The 19,397-nt window shown below is 38.8% G+C and overlaps 1 protein-coding gene across 1 annotated transcript; it reads right to left on the reverse strand.

The window, feature by feature from the left end:
• Window positions 1-7,020: 7,020 nt before the first annotated feature.
• Window positions 7,021-18,642, reverse strand: LOC117446931 (caM kinase-like vesicle-associated protein). The gene is made up of 11 exons (XM_034083454.2): window positions 18,435-18,642; window positions 11,195-11,335; window positions 10,970-11,101; window positions 10,276-10,350; window positions 9,998-10,136; window positions 9,753-9,873; window positions 9,557-9,632; window positions 9,347-9,477; window positions 9,164-9,242; window positions 8,966-9,053; window positions 7,021-8,411 (listed from the first exon to the last, which is right to left on the reverse strand). The coding sequence occupies exons 2-11, from the start codon at window positions 11,287-11,289 to the stop codon at window positions 8,109-8,111; spliced, it is 1,239 nt and encodes a 412-aa protein (XP_033939345.1). The 5' UTR covers window positions 11,290-11,335; window positions 18,435-18,642; the 3' UTR covers window positions 7,021-8,108.
• Window positions 18,643-19,397: the final 755 nt, after the last annotated feature.

Consider the following 19,397-nt stretch of genomic DNA (forward strand, 5'->3'; position numbering starts at 1 on the left):
TGAAATGTGCAAATTGACATAAAAATGAATAAAAGGGGAAAAAATGCTCCATGTTTTTTAGGCTGTAAACTTTAACTGTTATGTAAGCCAACTAGACAAACATCACTCTTCCTCCTGTACATTAGCAGATAAAAGGCATAACATACTTGAATGAATGTTAAATAAAGAATACTGGAAATAACTGCATCTCCATTAGCCTATAATTATGCTATGCAGAGAGACTGCCTTCTTCATGTCGTGAATTGCAGCTGATGTTTTAATATGGCAATTGGCAATTTGACTTATACAACATTCGCAAGTTGTACATTTTTGACTCATACAATAACCCACCTTCGAGTGATGCTCTAGTTTCTTCATGTTTTGTTATTTGTCCCTCTTGCTTGCGCCGGACTAAAACTAGGCTTGTTTGAGACAAGCGAGACCTGCTCAGTTGCGATCAACGTCTTGCTAGTGCGTTGCATGATGGTTAGTCATTTTGTCCGACTTGCTCTGGAGGCTCGCCTACATGAGACGTTGAAATCTCGTGGGACAAAGACGCCCGCAGTCTTGAGAGCGAGGCGCGGTGAGGCGGCGCAGTTCCTCTCCACGGGCTGCGGAAGCGAATTGCTTGATGGGAAACGACAAACGACTAGCTGGTATCTCGAGCTGAGCGCTCATTGGTGGTTTTTACCACGTGCTGGTGACGAAACTCTCCAATTGGCTCGGCAAAAGTTTGTTGTTATTTTGTGTCAGTTTTACGTCACCACATCCATTCCATTCCCATTTTTCATCATTGTAATTTGTTCCACAATGTTTATCATCATGAAATTAATATCTATATATTTTATACTATACTTGCACTGCTTACAGTTTTCATACTTTATATATCTTAGCATATTCATACTGCTCACAGGCTGATATCTAGTGTATTCATACCCCTCACTGTTTATTCATCATTCAATTCATTCTATATTTTATTCTGTCTATTGTGTACATTCCTTTTCACTTTACTGCTTGTTGCACCTGGTTAGAAGCTAAACTGCATTTTGTTGTCTCAGTACCTGTAATATGTGCAATAACAATAAAGTTGAATCTAATCTTGAGCAGGAACAAATGTATTTACTTCGTACATATCTGACATTAACGATTAAACACATGTGTGCATTCTTTATAAATGCAAACCGAGTCAAGCCGACTCCGGAGGTGGCGGTATGCACCTTAAAGTTGTTTGCAATCCGCCAAAAAAACGAGAGAAGAAGAAGAAGACGAAGCGGACTCCGCGCTGTCCGACTTCAGGCGAGCTTTTTGAGACCTCCCCCGGCTGCGATCGGCTATTCTCGTCTACTTTCGAGGCGAGCCGCAACGCGTAACAAGCCTACTGTCTTTTCATCGACATCTCTTCACCTGCACTAGTAGTCGACGCTCGATCCTCGGTCCTCGAAGTGCATTTAGAGAAATGAGATGTACTTCAACATGGCGCGCTGAAATTCATTTCCGGGTCACTACCAGAGGACCGAGGAGTCGAGGAGGGGGATTGATTGAGGGGGATTTGATGAAATGAGAATATGTTTCCCTCCTCGACTCCTCGGTCCTCTGGTAGTGACCCGGAAATGAATTTCAGCGCGCCATGTTGAAGGACATCTCATTTCTCTAAATGCACTTCGAGGACCGAGGATCGAGCGTCGAGGAGGCTCTCTGGAGGAGCTATAACCGAGGATACACTGATGGGTCCTCCACGGTCCTCCACGGCTCCTTCGTGGATGCATTTCCGGGAACAGAGATGTGACACACGGCCGGACTTATCTCAGCCAATGACAGCTCTGCATGCATCCCCTGGATATTATTTTATTAACTGCTTTCATCGCGACGCGATGTTTACAGTGAGAACAGCTGTGAGGTCCGTGCAGAAAGCAGAGCAGTGTGTATAATATATATCACTCAGTATAACAGGCCTACTCTTTTTATTTGCTTTAGTTTAGTAGATATCTACAAGGAGTCGATATTTTAAAAATTTCTAAAACCATTTAGTGCTTCACATAATAAAATACACAACGGCTGTAGCCTGTTTTAGGAACTGTATGTGTATGTGTGTGTGTGTGTGTGTGTGTGTGTGTGTGTGTGTGTGTGTGTGTGTGTGTGTGTGTGTGTGTGTGTGTGTGTGTGTGTGTGTGTGTGTGTGTGTGTGTGTGTGTGTGTGTGTGTGTGTGTGTGTGTGTGTGTGTGGTACAGTGTGTAGGTGTGTGTGGTACAGTCAGTGTGTAGGTTTGTGTGGTACAGTGTGTGTGTGTGTGTGTGTGTGTGTGTGTGTGTGTGTGTGTGTGTGTGTGTGTGTGTGTGTGTGTGTGTGTGTGTGTGTGTGTGTGTGTGTGTGTGTGTGTGTGTGTGTGTGTGTGTGTGTGTGTGTGTGTGTGTGTTGTACAGTGCGTGGATGCAGCGGACAGACAGGTCTCAGTTGGTTTGGTGTCCTCTGCTTACTTTTAATACTTGTAAATAAAACTTTTGGCCCGTAATTTATTTCCTCATTGTAGCGACCAGAGAGAGGGGGGGGGGATATATCCAGTCTGCGATAGTGTTACGTTATTATTATGAGAGTGCTCTGTTTGATTCTGAAATTGTATATATATATATATGTGTGTGTGTGTGTGTGTGTGTGTGTGTGTGTCCGCAGCCTGTTATTGTCTCATTATACTGCACTGTGAATGAATCAAAGTAAATATAGAAGTCATCATGAACACATCTGTCCATCAGACAGAGGGCTGCTGTGCCTCCTGTCATCATTAATGGACGTCTCTTTAAAATGACCGCTCAGAGGAGAGGAGTTCTCATTTCTCTAACCGCCTGCTGCTTCCCCTCCTCTCTCCTCGGTTCCCCTCCTCGGCTCCTCCGCTCGCATCTCCTGTGGGCGGGACTAAGTATCGAGGATAGGAGTCGAGGAGGGGAGTCGAGGAGGGGAGTTCGAGAAATGAGAAAGGGCCCGAAAGGGCTGAAGTCGAATAGTCCATTTAGCTTAGGAACCTTCCTAAAGGAGTGAAATGACCCGGAAGTCCCTCAGTGGCAGCCATGATAAGTGCCGTTCGAATTCTCTAGAATGATGAGAATGATAGGAAAGGAGGTTTCAAACTTCCTTTATAACCTCCTTTAGCTTAGGAACCACTGGACCTTCCTAACCGACAGGAGAAGCGAAAATGCTGCCCCACAATGCCTTGCAGCCGCAGCATTTGCCGTCACTCAACAGTCGGCCGTTCACGGAAACAACCGATTATGACCGAGAAATGATATCATGAAAGTTACGGTGCTTATTAAGCATTTTAAAACATAGGTGGTAAGTTGCCAAAGTGCTTTGTTTTGAACCTTCATCAGTATTATAATCAAAAAGAGAAATATGAACGTTAGTTTTCACTGAAATTATCAAATAAAGTCAACATTTCAGTCTTTACTGAGCTGTGTGGGGTTTGTTCAACTTTTAAAAGATGTTTGAATGGTGATATACACAGTGATAGATGGTAAGGACTAACGTTTATAATAAATACATTTGTATTGATTTTAAGATCTTTAGTTCATACAATCATACGTAGGCCTATTGGGATCATTTGTATTAATGTGGACCGGAGGGAGAGGGGGACGAGCAGAAGTTTCACTTTCCTTTTGTATTTCAATTCCAACTTTGGTCCTGAAGAATATGTTTCTCTGTTGTCCACGTTCATAAAGCAAAGCAGCAGCATCAGAGCACGGTGCAGAGTCTCTAGATGAGTTCACAGTAGTCCCTCGTTCTTATTAAACATCCATGTTGTAGTCCGCTGTATAGAAAACTGTGGTTTCCATGGTTTCCCCACAGTAGCAGACGCACACAATGACGTCCGCTGGCGCATCATAAACACGTCAGATAGTGAAAGTGCATTCGGATTTTCTAAAGTACCGCAGTCTCTTCTCCTAAGTCCTTTTGAATTCTCCTATCCACTATCCCTTAACCCCGTGACGTTTCACTCAGAGGTCAAGGAATAGACGATAGGGTTAGAACTTAGGAGCTGATTTTTAAACTATCCGACTGCAGCCCAAGCCCCCAGGAAGTGCGCCGGACTCAGATGGAAATATTCGTGCTGGCCAAACGGCGGTACTGCACATCCGTTTGGTTGCCAGGCCCGGAAACACTTTTTCCCATTGACTTGCATGGGGAAAGAGTGGTCTGTAACTCGTTGGATAATTTTTTTTAAACTAAATAAACAACCCAGTATGAACACTTGTATAGCCCTTATTAAAAACATTCGTTCCTCAAGTTGTAACAATGTGCTAATAACGTTATTCTGAGAGTTATTTCCCTCGGCATTATGAACGCGCATCTAACCCACGGGACCGCGCTGCCCGGCACGTTCAAGTTACGTGTTCAGCACTACATGAGTTTCTCTTTACCCATGGATGCACAATAACAACGGACCCATATCGCCTTACTGCCAGCCCACGGAGCTGTAATAATGGATATATTGCACATGTTTGCTGTAATTCATCATTTGTAAAATATTATACTACATGGGCTGTATGATGTAAATCTTGTACCGTAAATGTTGTATTAAATAAAGTTAATATTACCGACGTAGATTAACATTCCTGTAGCTTCTTATATATATATATATATATAGGGGAGAGTGGGGTAAGTTGAGCCATTTTTTAGTTATGCTGTCCTCTAAGCAAGGACAAATGACACATAGTAAAAATGAAAACACACACCTATAATTCAGGATGTCTCCTATCAATGCCAATGATAAGAATTAATATTTGATCAAGGGCAGTGAAAATATTACTTCTTTAAAAAAAAAAGTTTTGTGGCTCAACTTGCCCCAATGTAGGGGTAAGTTGATCCAGGTCAGGGGGTAAGTTGAACCACGGTTCAAACTTGGGCATATCTGTTCAAACCTGGGCATACCTACGACAAATCTTAAAGGTAACTATAAACAATAAATAACAAACCAAATACCAGCTTAGTTTTTCAAATATTTTTAATATAAATTTCGATTGAATTGATTGATTTTTTTTTAACATGTTAAAAGGAAAAGTAATCATACAAATGGTGATACAATTTCATACATCTTACCAATCAAACACAGGGTAAATTCAACTTTAAATGTAGCCTACAATGACCTCTTATTATCAACTTGGCCTACTTTCATTCATTTCTCCATTGAAAAACTGGCTCAACTTACCCCAAGGCCCATGGTTCACTTCACCCCATAGCCACCATTTTAGAAAAAATAGGCTAGCATTACAATTCAGAGTCATATTTGACTTAATGATTCACATGGTTTAATACACTGCTAACACATCAACATATACAATATAAGTGTTTAAACCTGGATACTTTTTTTTTGACATGACAGCCGATATAGCTGACATCTAGAAAATGTACTTTGACAAGCAAAAAACGTTTTTTTCTAAAAATGTTTACTTACCAGAACACAATGAGGATCTCTCTTTCACAGGCAAGGAGAAATGGGAGGAGCTTGCATAATTTCTGGTCACGTGATTACAACTATAAGGCGTTGCTTGGTTACAGGGGGTGGTTCAACTTACCCACTGGCTCAACTTACCCCTCTCTCCCCTATACAGTGCAATAATTCTTTCATGCTAAATGAAGCTCTGTTGGATATCACTAGATCCTGTTACAGCATAATAGAAGTACATAACGATTAATGTGTACACTAGCATAATTACTAGCTAGCCGCTAGCTGCTAACTGCATAATAACAAGCCATTGCCATGCTGTCATGAGCGCACGGTGCTGTTACGTGTACGCAAATTGATGTGCTTGATGTGAACGAGCATGTTGGTTAAAGTTGCGCATGCGCTATGAGCGCACATACGGGTACTTCTCAGGCATGCCGGGTAATCTGTGACGTTTCACTCTCAAAAGTTGGGCCATTTTATCATCATGCGCTAATGAGCAACTCTCATAGGAATGAATGAGGCCCCGCCTCCCACGCTGTATCCAGTTCTTATTATACATCCATGGTAGAGACCCATAGACATATAAAGATATAAAATTATATATACATTTATATGTCTATGTAGAGACCGGTCTCAAGTCAGCACCGCTGCAGACTCGCTGTTTGAGGGCTTGACACCATTATACATCCATGCTCCACACTCGTTGCTTTGGAACAGCCCTCAATATGGCGGACCCTCCGCGTGAACGCGCAAACGGAGGTGTAGGGTGTAGGGAGCGGTTTGGGAATGGGCCGTAGTGTGGGAAGATCGCATGGCATTGAAAAAAAAAAAGGGGAAAAAAATTATATTTTTTTAATTTAATTTTTGTTAAAGTTAGCCTATCATCCATCCTTACTATGGCCTTTGCCACTTGATTGACGTACAGGTACGCCAGACTGAGTTGTTGTGCCATACGGGCCATCTGAAGCCACAGTTTATCCGCCGATTAGTCCACAAGCACCCCTGTCTGAAAAATAAAAACTAAGAAGGGCCAAATTGCAGTTAACACATTTTAAAAGTATAACCATTTTTGTATTGGATGCAACCACTTTTATAATTGATTTGTGTACAGTCTATGTTTGGTACATGGCTAGGCCTTGATAAAAATAGCACAGCAAGTTCATGGTCATTTTTCATCAAAACAAGTTTATCCCAACACGAGCCTGAAAAATACGTCTATATGCCAAGTATTCCAGTTTTGATTAAACATCTTCACAATATTGTGAATAGACATTCAACTATTATCAAGCTTGTCTTTACAAAACATGTACAATTCAGTTTTTTTTTATTATGTTGGTCCCGAGAGCCATACAAAGATAAAAGTTTTGCTATGGCTTTAATTTGGTGGACCCTGAACCCTAATAACCGTACATATTTCACATGCATGATCAATTGGTTGTCTTCATTGAAAACAGAACATTTTGATTAATTGACATTAAATACAGAAGATGTTGGTTTGCTATAAAAGTTTGGATGCAAGGGAAATGGTTGGTGTGCTGACCTGTGTGGTCAAATAGTACAATTGTCAGTAAGGGTAGTTTTAGAAATAATGACACAGTTTCATCAATATCAGTATTGCTCATTTTATTAATTCACAAGCAGTGTAGCAAACCGTTAGCTCAGCTAAATGTTGCTAAATACACATAAATAAAAAAATACACATGCATACATTGCAAAAATACAAAGTGGCACAGTACATGGACTCCACTATAAACTCAGAAATGTACTTATTACAAGGGACAACACAACAATGAGCTAAAACATCACTCCACATACAACAACCTACATTTAGTTTTTTCTGTGTGTGAAAGAGGACAGAACACAAGTATCAATACGGCAGCTTAAAACTCAACAGAAAGGCAAAGGGAAACACCAAAACATTTCAAAGAAATCAGTAAATAATTATTATCATGTTGATTCTGTTGAAACATAACATACATTACTGCAACAAATATTAAGGCACTTAACTTAAAATGTGCTTTTTTGCTAATTAAAATTGTAAGTTGACTGAAATTTTACAGCAAAAAAGGTAAATCAGCAGATATCAGGGTGTTAAATTGAAAACACATTAATCATAGTATGCGATGGTTACATAACTTCATAGAGTAGTCATCAGTGTCTCATGTGGTTTTTTTACTTTTTTAAAAATAATTAAATGTCTTTAACTCCTAAAATATCCTACTGAAAAGCATAGTATTTTAATAAAATCAATGCATTTTGTCCAAATATTTTAAACAAATCATTCAACTTATAATTTCAAGTTACAAGAAATGAACTCCGGATTGTAAGTTCTGAAACTGATAACCAGCAAGTGACAAATACAACTATATACAAGAGCTGTGGAATAAAGATGAGCAGATTCCACTAAATTACATTTTGTTTTAACAGTTTTCACGGGAAAGGAAACAACATAAGAGCTACTTTGCAACTAGCTTTATTAAAGGGACTGCATGGTACACAACATAAATAACAAAGGAGAGGAGCGAACACTATTCAATAGACCAATCAATACAGAAGGCAACATGATTAAATGCATGATGTGATGAAATAACTCTGCAAACTAAGGGGTAGTCAAACCACATAGACCTGGTATCATAATGCCAAATGTATTGGCTGTACTTCACATGTGCTTGTTGGTCCTCCTCTCATATTTGTTTAGTCTTCCTTTTTCTCTGGCAACACTTGGGTAACATCACCATTGCACGGTGCCTGTGGCTGCTCTTCCTGTCTGCCTGCACTGGGCAGGGAGACTGCGGTGATGGTGGCAGTCTGTGTCTCAGGAGCCTTTTCGCTGAGAGCTGCCTTGAGGCTGGCAGCAAAGAGATTGCTGCCCCCAGCTGCAGGAGCAGGAGCCCCGCTGGGCTCAGCTGCAGCTCCTTCAACAAGACCGGAGGCCCCAGGATCGCCCGGCTCAGACGCTCGAAGCCTCTTCATCAGGGTGGTCACTCTTACAGCTTTCTGTGAGTAATTAAAACAAATAGTGGGTTTCATTAATGTGGTATCATATAACACACTTTACTTTACTTGATTCTGATGGATGCTTTTGAGAAGGCCTCTGGCTGAGAGAAATTATATTTTGAAAAGTATACTTGTTTCTATATATATGATGGTAGAGTCACTTGGTATCTCTTTCTCTCCGTCTCTTTTTCTATGTTTACAACACATACTGCTGTCAGTCTGCCTCAGGGATAAATCATTAAAATCAAGTAAAATGTTCACACATGTTAAACTGCAGTTAAGTAGAATGACTTGTTGCAGCACCAGATTATCATAGATTTTAATAGAAGTTAAATGGGTTACAGTATGTATATGTATACCTAATCAGTTTAAAAAAGTGGTAATGAAAGAAAAGTAGCAAACCAAGAGAATTTCCAAAGAACAGTAGGCTACAGTCCTACTTGCAGACTTGGGTCATGATAGTATCTATCAGTATTAAATAAATATTATGTCCAACACCTGTAATAATTAATGTTAAATGACCAACAATATATTGATAAATGAGATAGCTATACCTTCCATTTGGCTTTGGCGAAGTTCTTTTCTATTTGTGCACACACACCATCCTTGATGTTCTTGTCTGAGGCAGCATTTCCAGAAATCCTGACAAGAAAGAAAAATGTTTTCATTATGATATTATATTTGTGTTACCTGCATAAAAAAAAGTGAATATATTGAAATGTGTCTAAATATTTGATTTACTTAATTTTTACCATTCATGTGCAATAGCTTCCTGTGCTGTCAATCGCTGGTCTTGGTCCACTTCCATCAGAGATGCCACTAACGTTTTGGCTGTAAAAAAAAAAAAAAGTCTTTAAATACATCATCAATGACAGAAAAAAGCAGATTCATTTTCACTTTTGAATGATATTTTTAATAAACTGATTATCTCTTACCAGAGTCTGAAATGTCATCCCAGTATGGGGAATCAAATTCATAGTCGCCTGACAAAATCTTTAGGAAAAGATTCTTATCACGATCATCATCTTCATCGGCATCGTCATAGAAAGGTGGGTTTCCAGACAAACTGAGTAGGCAGAATGAGAGCATGACAGGTTTTTTGATAAAGTAAATTAAATGAACTTCACTATTTGATGAGTACTTACAGTATATACATGATGACACCGATGGCCCAACAGTCCACAGGTCGTCCATATTTCTGCCTTCCCACCACCTCAGGAGCTAACGGACAATAGGAACAAAGCTTGTTTTTACAGTAGGACTACAAACCTATGAATTGAATTAAGCTAAAATGGTTTCATTTTTTATTGATTTTCTTTCTAGTTTTATTTAGTTACTAACCAAGATATTCTGGAGTCCCACACGGGTCCTTGATGAATCCTTTTTCCAGTTTTGCCAACTGGAAGTCGCTGATAACAATTTTGGAGTGTTTCAAACGATTGAAGTACACCAAGTTCTCCAGCTGTATAAGTAAACAAATAAGTGTTTATCAAACTGGAACCCCCTTTTAAAGTGTTTTTCATACATATAATGTTTGGCCTGTGTTGAAATGCTACAATGTTTCACTAGGTGTCAGCAGTGTGTACCTTCAGATTTCTGTGGACAATTTTCAGAGAGTGCAGGTAAGCTACAGCCTCCAACACCTGCCTCATAACATTGCTGGTGTCCCTCTCAGAGTAGTATCCTTGATCTAAGATCCAGTCGAATACCTCCCTGCCTGTAGCGCTAAAAGATGGTAGATCCAAATTTAGTACATGTCACATGTTGAGTTATAACACATGTTGAATAAAAAAAAAAACAGTTTCATACAAGTTGAGAAATTACAGTGCCAACATTTCTCTCAAGTGCATCTAATAATACTCACAGCTCCAGAAAAAGGAAGTACTCTTTCTTTGTTTCAAAAGCATCAACCAGCTGGAGGATGTTATGATGTTTCACCCTTTTAAAAAGCAGGAACAAGGGGAAAGAGAGCAATAGCACAGGAGGGAGAATTAGGGTATGTAGGTGGGACTAAAATGAACAACAAAATGTAGTTGATGAGTAATATATACAGTAAGCTCACACTATGTAATCATTTTAAGCTGTATTGTGTACAACATTCAGTACTGCAAAGTGGATTTGGAGTGCTTTGTGAGTACTGCAGCAGGACAGTGTAAGTGGGGTTGACTCAAAATAAACGGCAGTGCTCATGTTCATGTAAATAAAGGAACATGTCATTCAGTCTAAGCTGTTGATTGTTTTTGGAAATTATCAAAGTTTTATGGCACAGAGGAATACAGTAAATCTAGATTTTGTTAAACATTCAATAGTTGTCAGTGGGATTCATCCATTGTTGGTTTTGGTTCCTTGATATGATTTGTTGTAGTATGAATGTCTATAAATATCACAACCCTTACTTTTGAATAACTCTAAGAATGCAGATTGGTTTTGAGCTCCTGCACCGCACTTAGATTTGTCTTTGACTTGACCTCAAGAAATATTTTTGCTGATCATTACTTTTTTCATCTCAGTTTCAGGAGAGTTTCTCAGAAATCTATTATAAGGAGCTTCAAACTTACATCTTTAAGATCATTATCTCATTCTTGGCCGCTTTCCTCACTTTCCTTCCGTCCTTTTTGTGGAACTTTTTACAGGTGGACATTTTCAAGGTGTTCCTATCCTTCGCTCGGAATATCTCACAAAACTCCTCCCTGTTGAAAAGAGGAAAGAAGAAACATACATCATATTTTGTGCAGATTTCTTGAAGTTCTTACTTATCAGCATAACAACGTAGCTGTACTCACGATTTAACAATTTGTCCGAGGTCATATTTGTCGGCCACATCTGAGGGATTGTTGTAATCCTTCTTCTGCCCGAGTGTCAGACAACCAAATGGCATGGCAGCTCGTGCCCTATAGCCAGGGAATGACCTGTCACAAGACAACCTGTGGAGTATTTGCAACATGTTAGATTAACCTGAGTAATACAGCATTATTTCAAAAGACGTGAATTTCCACAGTACAAAGTGTATCACACGGATGAGCAACTGAATAGCCGAGCCGACAGAGATGAGTGCTCTTTACTGAATAACATAAACACATTTGACTGTATATTCAATATTGTAAATGCAGCAGAAAATGCTTTACAGAGAAATAACCAATTTTGTTAATGGCAATAATATAAATGAAGAACACTGTTGCTCGGTTGTGGCCCTTAACATAAAATGAATGCAGTAAATCATTGAGTCATTTAGAGGGAGATGTTGGGGTGAATTATTATTTTTTTCTCTGAAACCTATTCAAAATTAGCAAATTAATTCAGATTACCATAATAGCACAACAACATTAAATTACATTTTCAAATAACATAATCTTCCTCAGTGAACTCTGCCAGACTAGCTTGTTTTATCCACTCTGCAGTGAGTCAGCTCTGTACTGCAGCGGCAGCATCTGTAGCATTATTCATCTGTTTGCTTTCTACTGAAGAGAATATTGAGATGGACCTGACCCTGTGCTCTTTCTGTGACTTTTGCCTACCTTTTTTATATTTCCAAAGTCGGGAAAGCTATTAACTCCATCTCTGGATGAACAATTGTGGACGAGATTTGTGTTTTAATTTCTGATAGCAAGCCAGTGAAAGATGAAGTTATAACTACTCTGAGTTATATTGACTTGCCTTCTGGCTCTACAGATTGGGTCACAATGTTCACATTTGTTGGGGTACGTTGTAACAAACAACTGCGGAAAACATTTTGTTTAATAAAGTCGGTATAACAACTGAATGAATTATAAACAACCATTTACACAATTGCTTAGTCATTGTCATTGGTACTAGGAATCGGTAAAGTATCAAACAAAATAACCCAGTGCAAGAACTACCAAAACTGTTCTGGATCCACACAACTGCAGTTAACTATACTTAACAGCAGAATAAAAAATAAATACACTCTCACTTAATCTCAGTTGTTCCACTAACGACCAAGGTCACATAGCTGACTGTGTATCTGAACATAAGGAAGAATGAAGAACTGAAAGTGAATTATTGCATTCATTCCACATAGCATTTCTAACTGTAGACAACAACCAGCTATTACATTCACCCACATGTGTAAGGTATTGCAGCCTCAATAAATAGATAAACAGTTAAATAACTTAATAAGGAAGCCTGTTGCTTTTTAATTCAACTGCACAGCAGAATACTAAACAAGTCCACCACTACCAGCTAAATATTACTGGCGAAATATGATGCTGAAGAGAAAAGAGACCCAGCTTTTTTGGCAAGACTTACAATAGAAAAGGCAGCCAGCACAGGAGAGTGGGAGTAAAGAAACTCTGACTGAGGTGCTGTCTGGAGCCTCAGTCAAGACCCTATCAGAGGCAGAGATTTCTTCATGTCTTAGCATCCAGTAGTATCTTTAGTGCAATAAAAAGTGGTTTTATGAATATATAAAAACTGAATTTGAAGATGACATATGTTGAAAAGATGATTTATTTATGCACTTTATTATTCACAAGCAACATTGCAGGAGGTGTCAGGCAGAAGATCTCATGTTTTGTGAATCAAGAGAGAGCCTTTAAGTTGAAGACAGTAGGCAGTATATGCCGTGCAGTGTGCTACTGTCCACAAGGGGACTCATTACTCCTCAGATCTCTGCTGTGAGGCTCATATAAAAAGTGTTACCTTATGTAAACTGCTTGGTTATTAAAAGAGAGTCCATTTCCATTGATGTTCCTCATTTTACCCTCTTTATTGATCCTGATTTAATCGAGCCAATCTCTCTTTGATCCATATACTGCAGGGCAAAACCATTATTCATGGAGTTTCTGATTCATTTGGATACAGTCCTTTGATTAACAGGGTATTGAAGTAGCTGTGATGCAGTTCTCTTTATTCCCCCCATACAGACAGATAACATTATCTACACAAATCACTGGAATATCAAGTCGCATCTATAAAACCTTATGTTTATGGGACTGAGAGAAATTATCTAACTATCACAACATTACCCTTCCTAATTTTGAAAAAAATAAATTGTATAAAGTGTGTAATGATTTGCACAACCTCTATTTTATGCAACTTTAGCTGTGATCTCAAGGACAGGCATGTCATGCATTGAGAAAAACATCTTCTGCCGGAACGAGAAGTATACAGTACATTTAGATCAAATAAAACTCTATAGAATCTTGCCCCTAATGTTAATAACATTTGCACTTAATCATGTTGGGGTGTCTGCCAGAGAAAAGGTTTTAAAAAGTGATAAACAAATTCATTTTAGCTAAAAGTTCCCTGCTGCATACAGTCCTTGCAGAAATCCAAAAGTGCTTCTCTATTCGTGCCATTTTGTTACAGCTACTGTTTAACACAAAAGTATTATTGATTTATATTTTTGATATGAGGGCACAGTAACACACATTTATAAAAAAAAAATCCATAAGGTGTTGTATTTAACTTTGGTCCTGTAATCCAAAATATAACAGAACAGAAAGTAATAACCAAGATTTCCCCAGGGTGAGGTTTACTTTTTGGTTGTTTTTCAGATGGTGAGCTCAAGCCTCTCCCTCTGATGTCTGTCAGTCATAAGACTCTCTTCTATGTTCAAAATGCCTCTTCTCTTTCTCCTTGATTTTAAACATGAGCTGGAGCCAACAATGTGTTGTTCATTTTATGACTTATTGAAATGAGGATTTATTAATTATATTTTATGTCATTTTAAGCACAATCTACCAGTGTTTCTAAGACCTTTTTTTGTGAAAGTTCGACCCCATGCCACTCGCACAAAATGCCTTAGTTCATTCAAACATTTGTTATATTAAACAAAGAAACATGTATAAAAAACATTATCCTCTAAGAGAAGAGATGATTTATGCCAGATTTAGCTATTATTTTCATCTTCCATCTTGTTTAAGTGCATTTGGAGGTCAACTTGAAAAGACAAAAATATCAACTCTTTTCTAATCAGACAGTATCTTAATTGTTTAAGTTCATATCAGACAATCTTTGTAACTCAGGGCAGTATCTTTTTCTGAAGTACGCAGGAGAAGCACAATTCCCAGATTGAGTAAAGAGACGTAGTTACTTAAAGAGAGCAAATAAGTTTGGCTCTCTCGCCCAAACCATGATGTATTTCAGAGAATAAGTACATTGCTTGATGGAAATGGCATACATGTCCAAAAGAGGTCACATAACCAAAATGTCATCTTGAACGGGCAAATAATTGCAAAAATAATCACATGAATAAATAACTATGTTGCAAAGGAGATCGAGAGTCGCAATGAGCTGAGACAATTAGATTGAATTGCTATACCTCCCAATTAATCATATCCTCTCATCTTGTTCTCAAAAGCTTGACTCAAAGCGTCACAGTGCACTAAATACTAAAGAGTGAGTATGATAATGTAGACTGTATTTTGTGTGCACTTGACCACCCCCCAATTCGAAATCATCTTGGAGACAAAAGGCTGTTCTCCTTCACGGGAGAAGATAAAGATACAAGGCACTTGATTATTGTTGAATCAGGGCTCTTTCATCCTTGCCTTTTGAAAGATCTGAACGAAGGGCTCTTCATTAATGGGAATGTAAATGCTGCGTCAGATTCAGACTGATGCAGAGCTCGACACTGAGAGAACTTAAATGTAGACGATGACAAAGGCAGAGCTGTTTGCATTTAATAAACATTAAATCAGTGTCTCGTTTATTTTACAGTCGCATAAAGGTTAGTAAAGGTAAAACCTATTAGACAGACTTATTTCAGGTCATAAAGGCTAACATATATATACTAAAAGAGTATTTCTGTTTTATTCAAATGTGAAGTAAAAATTAAAGATATTTTAATTAATTGAATTAATAATAATTTAGAAAAAACAAGGATGATGGATTCACTCTATGTTCCAGTACAATATTGATGAGCCTGAGGGGGATTGTTATAACTCTAAATTATGTGTCACACTATCACCTCTCATAAACTGTTGAGTTTTAAAACATTAAGGACATGGCATCTGTTTTACACATTTGCTGGATTGTGAAAAAACTAGGATATATTAAGACATTTTGGACAAGGATCATGCAGTTCAAAATAACAGCAATGAGATTGAAGACTCCAATTAAAATCTCCTACATCCTCATTGCGTTGGAAAAAACACAAGACAAGGGTCTTTCAAATGTACAACCTCACAGTTCTGGCTGTTGCAGATATATATAAGGCTTTGCCAAAAGGAAAACATTATAACTTAGGTTTAAAACACATCAGACACTTATTCTCAAGCTTTTCTGAAGGATGCATTTTGGCTTCCTGTCCTGGCATTCAATAACATACCAATTGGCCAAACAGAGGTGCTAGATTTACATTTCACATATTACAAGTCTTAATTTAGAGCTGGGTGACATGCATCTACTGCCACATTTTAATAAATGTGTTTGATGATTAGATTCATGTTCAACCTACTGAAGTGCACAGTCTGGAAAATATCATATCATTCCTAATTTCCAAATTCCCATAAATACTGTTTTAAAGTCAGACTCACATTGACACTGTAATCCAGCTGGAGTGCTTGCTAGCATTTTAACACTGTAACTGATGCCTGCCGAGTCGTGCTTAGGATCTTTTAACACACTTTACACAAGTATCCAAGGTGAAGCATACAACCGTGTGTAGGGGAATATTTATGAAGTTTCAACTAAAATGTCCTTCTGAATGCTCCTTCTGAACACAGTGAGAAGTGAGACTACAAGTTTCTGTTGAATCACTCAATGATGATTTAGTCTAAACTGAACTCAGTGCAACTCATTGCAGAGCTCAGATGTTTTGGTCAAAGAGAAGTCACGCGGCGGCATGCAGAGAGCCGTGGGTTTGGCCACAGCCGAGCCTCTTTAAAAGCAGCGACCTTGTGACAGGAGGCTGATGGTGCTGGTGGAGATGTTTGAGCCACATTTAATAGGCCAGTTCTTCCTCATTTAAGGCCTAAATGTTGCTCTTACTCACTGTGAACACAAATAAGCTACTTCTTATTTCCAAGGACATTACGTCAGACTTGAACAGAAGCAAGGTATTGTGTTTGTTTTTCTCGAAGTCCAAGGCGAGACAAAAGATTTTGATGCGTATGAACCATTCATATCTCTTCTTCGGGCATCACTGGCCCATCTGACCAGTTTCTTCAGATGTTGTTTTGTTGCCATGGTCACCGAGTGCTACAGTATGCACTGTGGTTATGTCTGTGCAGAACATCTCTCTGCATACTCATCGACATTACTGCGAATCACTGCCGAAACTCCATTGACCTGAGCTCAAACACAGTTTATAAAAGAAAACCCAGAATCATAACCAAATAATAACAAAAAAATACCATGTCACCCTCAAAACCACTCTGACATTTAATTAAGTTAAATTAACTGAATGCAAAATGACACACACCACAACCAAAGAAATACATTCACTGCAGTAAAAACGTATACATAAAAAAAGGCTCGCACTCTATGACCAACAAATGTGACGACTGTGAAAAAGTTTGTGGCAGAATTTCTAAAATGAAAAGCATGCAGAAGCTTACTGATCCTAAAGTATTGTTTAATATACTAGCTATACGTAAAAAGGCCACGTATGCTTCCAAAAGCATTATCTTGTGTCAAGAAAAACTCTTGTTTTCAGCTTTCAGCGCCAAGAGCAGAAGGTATCCAACACAATATCCCTTCTCATGACACTGCCTTCACTAACTGTACGGAGGCTCAGTCATTGGTACATGTTCATTTATAAACTACCTTTTTATATCTGCTCTCTGATCTCTCGACGAATTGAAAGTACGTATTGCCTGAGATCTCATGATATTGTTTTATTAAATGTGCCAAGTGCTAGGACTGCCTTAGGGAAGAAAGCTTTTAGATGTGCAGCTCCACTAACTTGGAGCAGTCTGCAAACATGTTTAAAACTGAGCACTTTGGTTCCCCTGCATCATTTTAAAACTCGGCTGGGTGACATGCTGTTTGATACTCATGGTACCTGTCACTGTAAATAGAGTTTTGTAAACTGTACCCTGTACATTATGTTTTATGTCATCCTTATTGTTGTTCTGTTGTTTTTATGTTACATGTGTAACTAATGTCCTGCAGGTCACCCTTGAAAAAGAGATCTTTTGATCTCAAGGGGCTTTCACCTGGTTAAATAAAGGCTACAAACAAACAAACTTCACTGTCACCTGCGTCAAACCAACAGGCGGTGCATCAGGGTTCTCCAAACTTTTTGCACAGTTTACATGAAGTCTATACAAGCCTTATGATGCAATGTGATTGATACAAATGTTTCCAACACTGAAGTCATTGGAGGACAGTAGAGGACAGGCAGCTTCACTGTCCTGACCTGTCACAGCACCACTTATTTTAGGGTGTCTGAAGTGGCGACTTTCAGACAGTGACATTGGCAAAGTAAGTTGGCTTTGCAATCACAAGCTCCTTTGGAGTAAATCATAGACTGTATGAAATAGGTGTGAACTGATGACAAATAATGCCAAGGAGGCAGAGACAACGCGAGACTATGAAATGTGAAGAGATGCTGCAGTCTGAGAGCATGAGCAGCATGCCCTATGTCAATCTGAAGCACAGTTTGAGCAAGTCTTTATGAACTAAAGCACATATTATGAATGGACTTGTTAAGCGCATCGTAATGAGCAGAAGTATGCGTAAACGGTAACAGCAATTTCAGTGTGGAAATGACAACCTTACAGCTCAAGCAGCTTAACAGTTTGAATAAACAGTATTTGTGCATCATCCATGTATGAGTGATGTTGGAGAAAACTCTGCTGCAGGTTTATTAAACCTCACGGGCACGTGATATTTCAACCAAAATTTAAACATATCCGCAAAAGTTTTCGAAACAAATACTGCGTCCATTATTACGCGAGGACACGAGGTCGCCAGGACGACTTTACTAATTAAAATGTTTAAATGTAAACCTCGGAGAACATTCCGCGACATTCTCCACTTCTCGCGCTTATCACAGCTGTGCTTTGCAATCTATTGACGGTAAACCAAACATTATGCAAATTGCGTTTCACTTACCTTCAGTTAGGTAAACTGGTAGGATAATGCAATCCAATCCACTGTTTAATATTTTAATATTTTCCCTGTTGCAGCTTCACTTTTTCTTCCACTGATTTTACAGCCAGCCTGGTTGCAGACAGATTTAGGATCCTCTAGCATTTCCAACAAGTCAGCTTGTTCACGGGAGTATTACGTGAACGTGTGATGGTAACAGCAGGCTATGATGCAGGAAGGAGGGGTGTGTGGTTTTGTCCGCGCGCGTGTGTGTCTCTGTGTGTGTGTGTGTGTGTGTGTGTGTGTGTGTGTGTGTGTGTGTGTGTGTGTGTCTGTGTGTATGTGTGCATTAGTGCAGCAAATGTTTGATAACAGTTTCATCATTTTCAATGCTTTGAACGATAACATAGCAGGATACATTTGTTCTCAAAATCCATCCGGAAGTTGGTGCCAGAACGAGGCCATCTGATCCCAGAATAAGAACGGTTTACATCTCTTAAAAAACATTCTCCTTGCACACTTGCAGTCTCCACCTCTGATGGTCTAGTAAATAACACATACAACTGTGGTCATGGGTTTGTTTGTTTGTTTGTTTACCTGTTTTGGATATCAGTTACTGATTCCCTTTCATATTACAGACATGTTTTTATGTTTTAGTTTTTAATGTATGTAACCTGTGGAAAAAACTAAGCAATGTTTTGTCTCTTTTTGCAGTGTTTGGGTCAATATCCTGGAATGAGAAAGAATTAAGGGAGAAACAAAGTTAAAACTGTAATTATCAATGAACTCCTGGAGCAGACCTGTACCAACCTGAACTCCTAACATTTTGGTCTTGAAATAAACACTTTTTTGAAGTGAGTAATATGGATTTTATGCTCTTAACGTATTTACAATCTCCAAAGTTACCTGCCCACCACTAAATTATATCATATAATATTAACATACTCTTATGTGAGGATGTTGCATCTGAGCACTTTCGAGAGAGAA

This window comes from Pseudochaenichthys georgianus, chromosome 5 (assembly GCF_902827115.2).
Source record: "Pseudochaenichthys georgianus chromosome 5, fPseGeo1.2, whole genome shotgun sequence".
In the NCBI taxonomy this organism is placed as follows: domain Eukaryota; kingdom Metazoa; phylum Chordata; class Actinopteri; order Perciformes; family Channichthyidae; genus Pseudochaenichthys; species Pseudochaenichthys georgianus.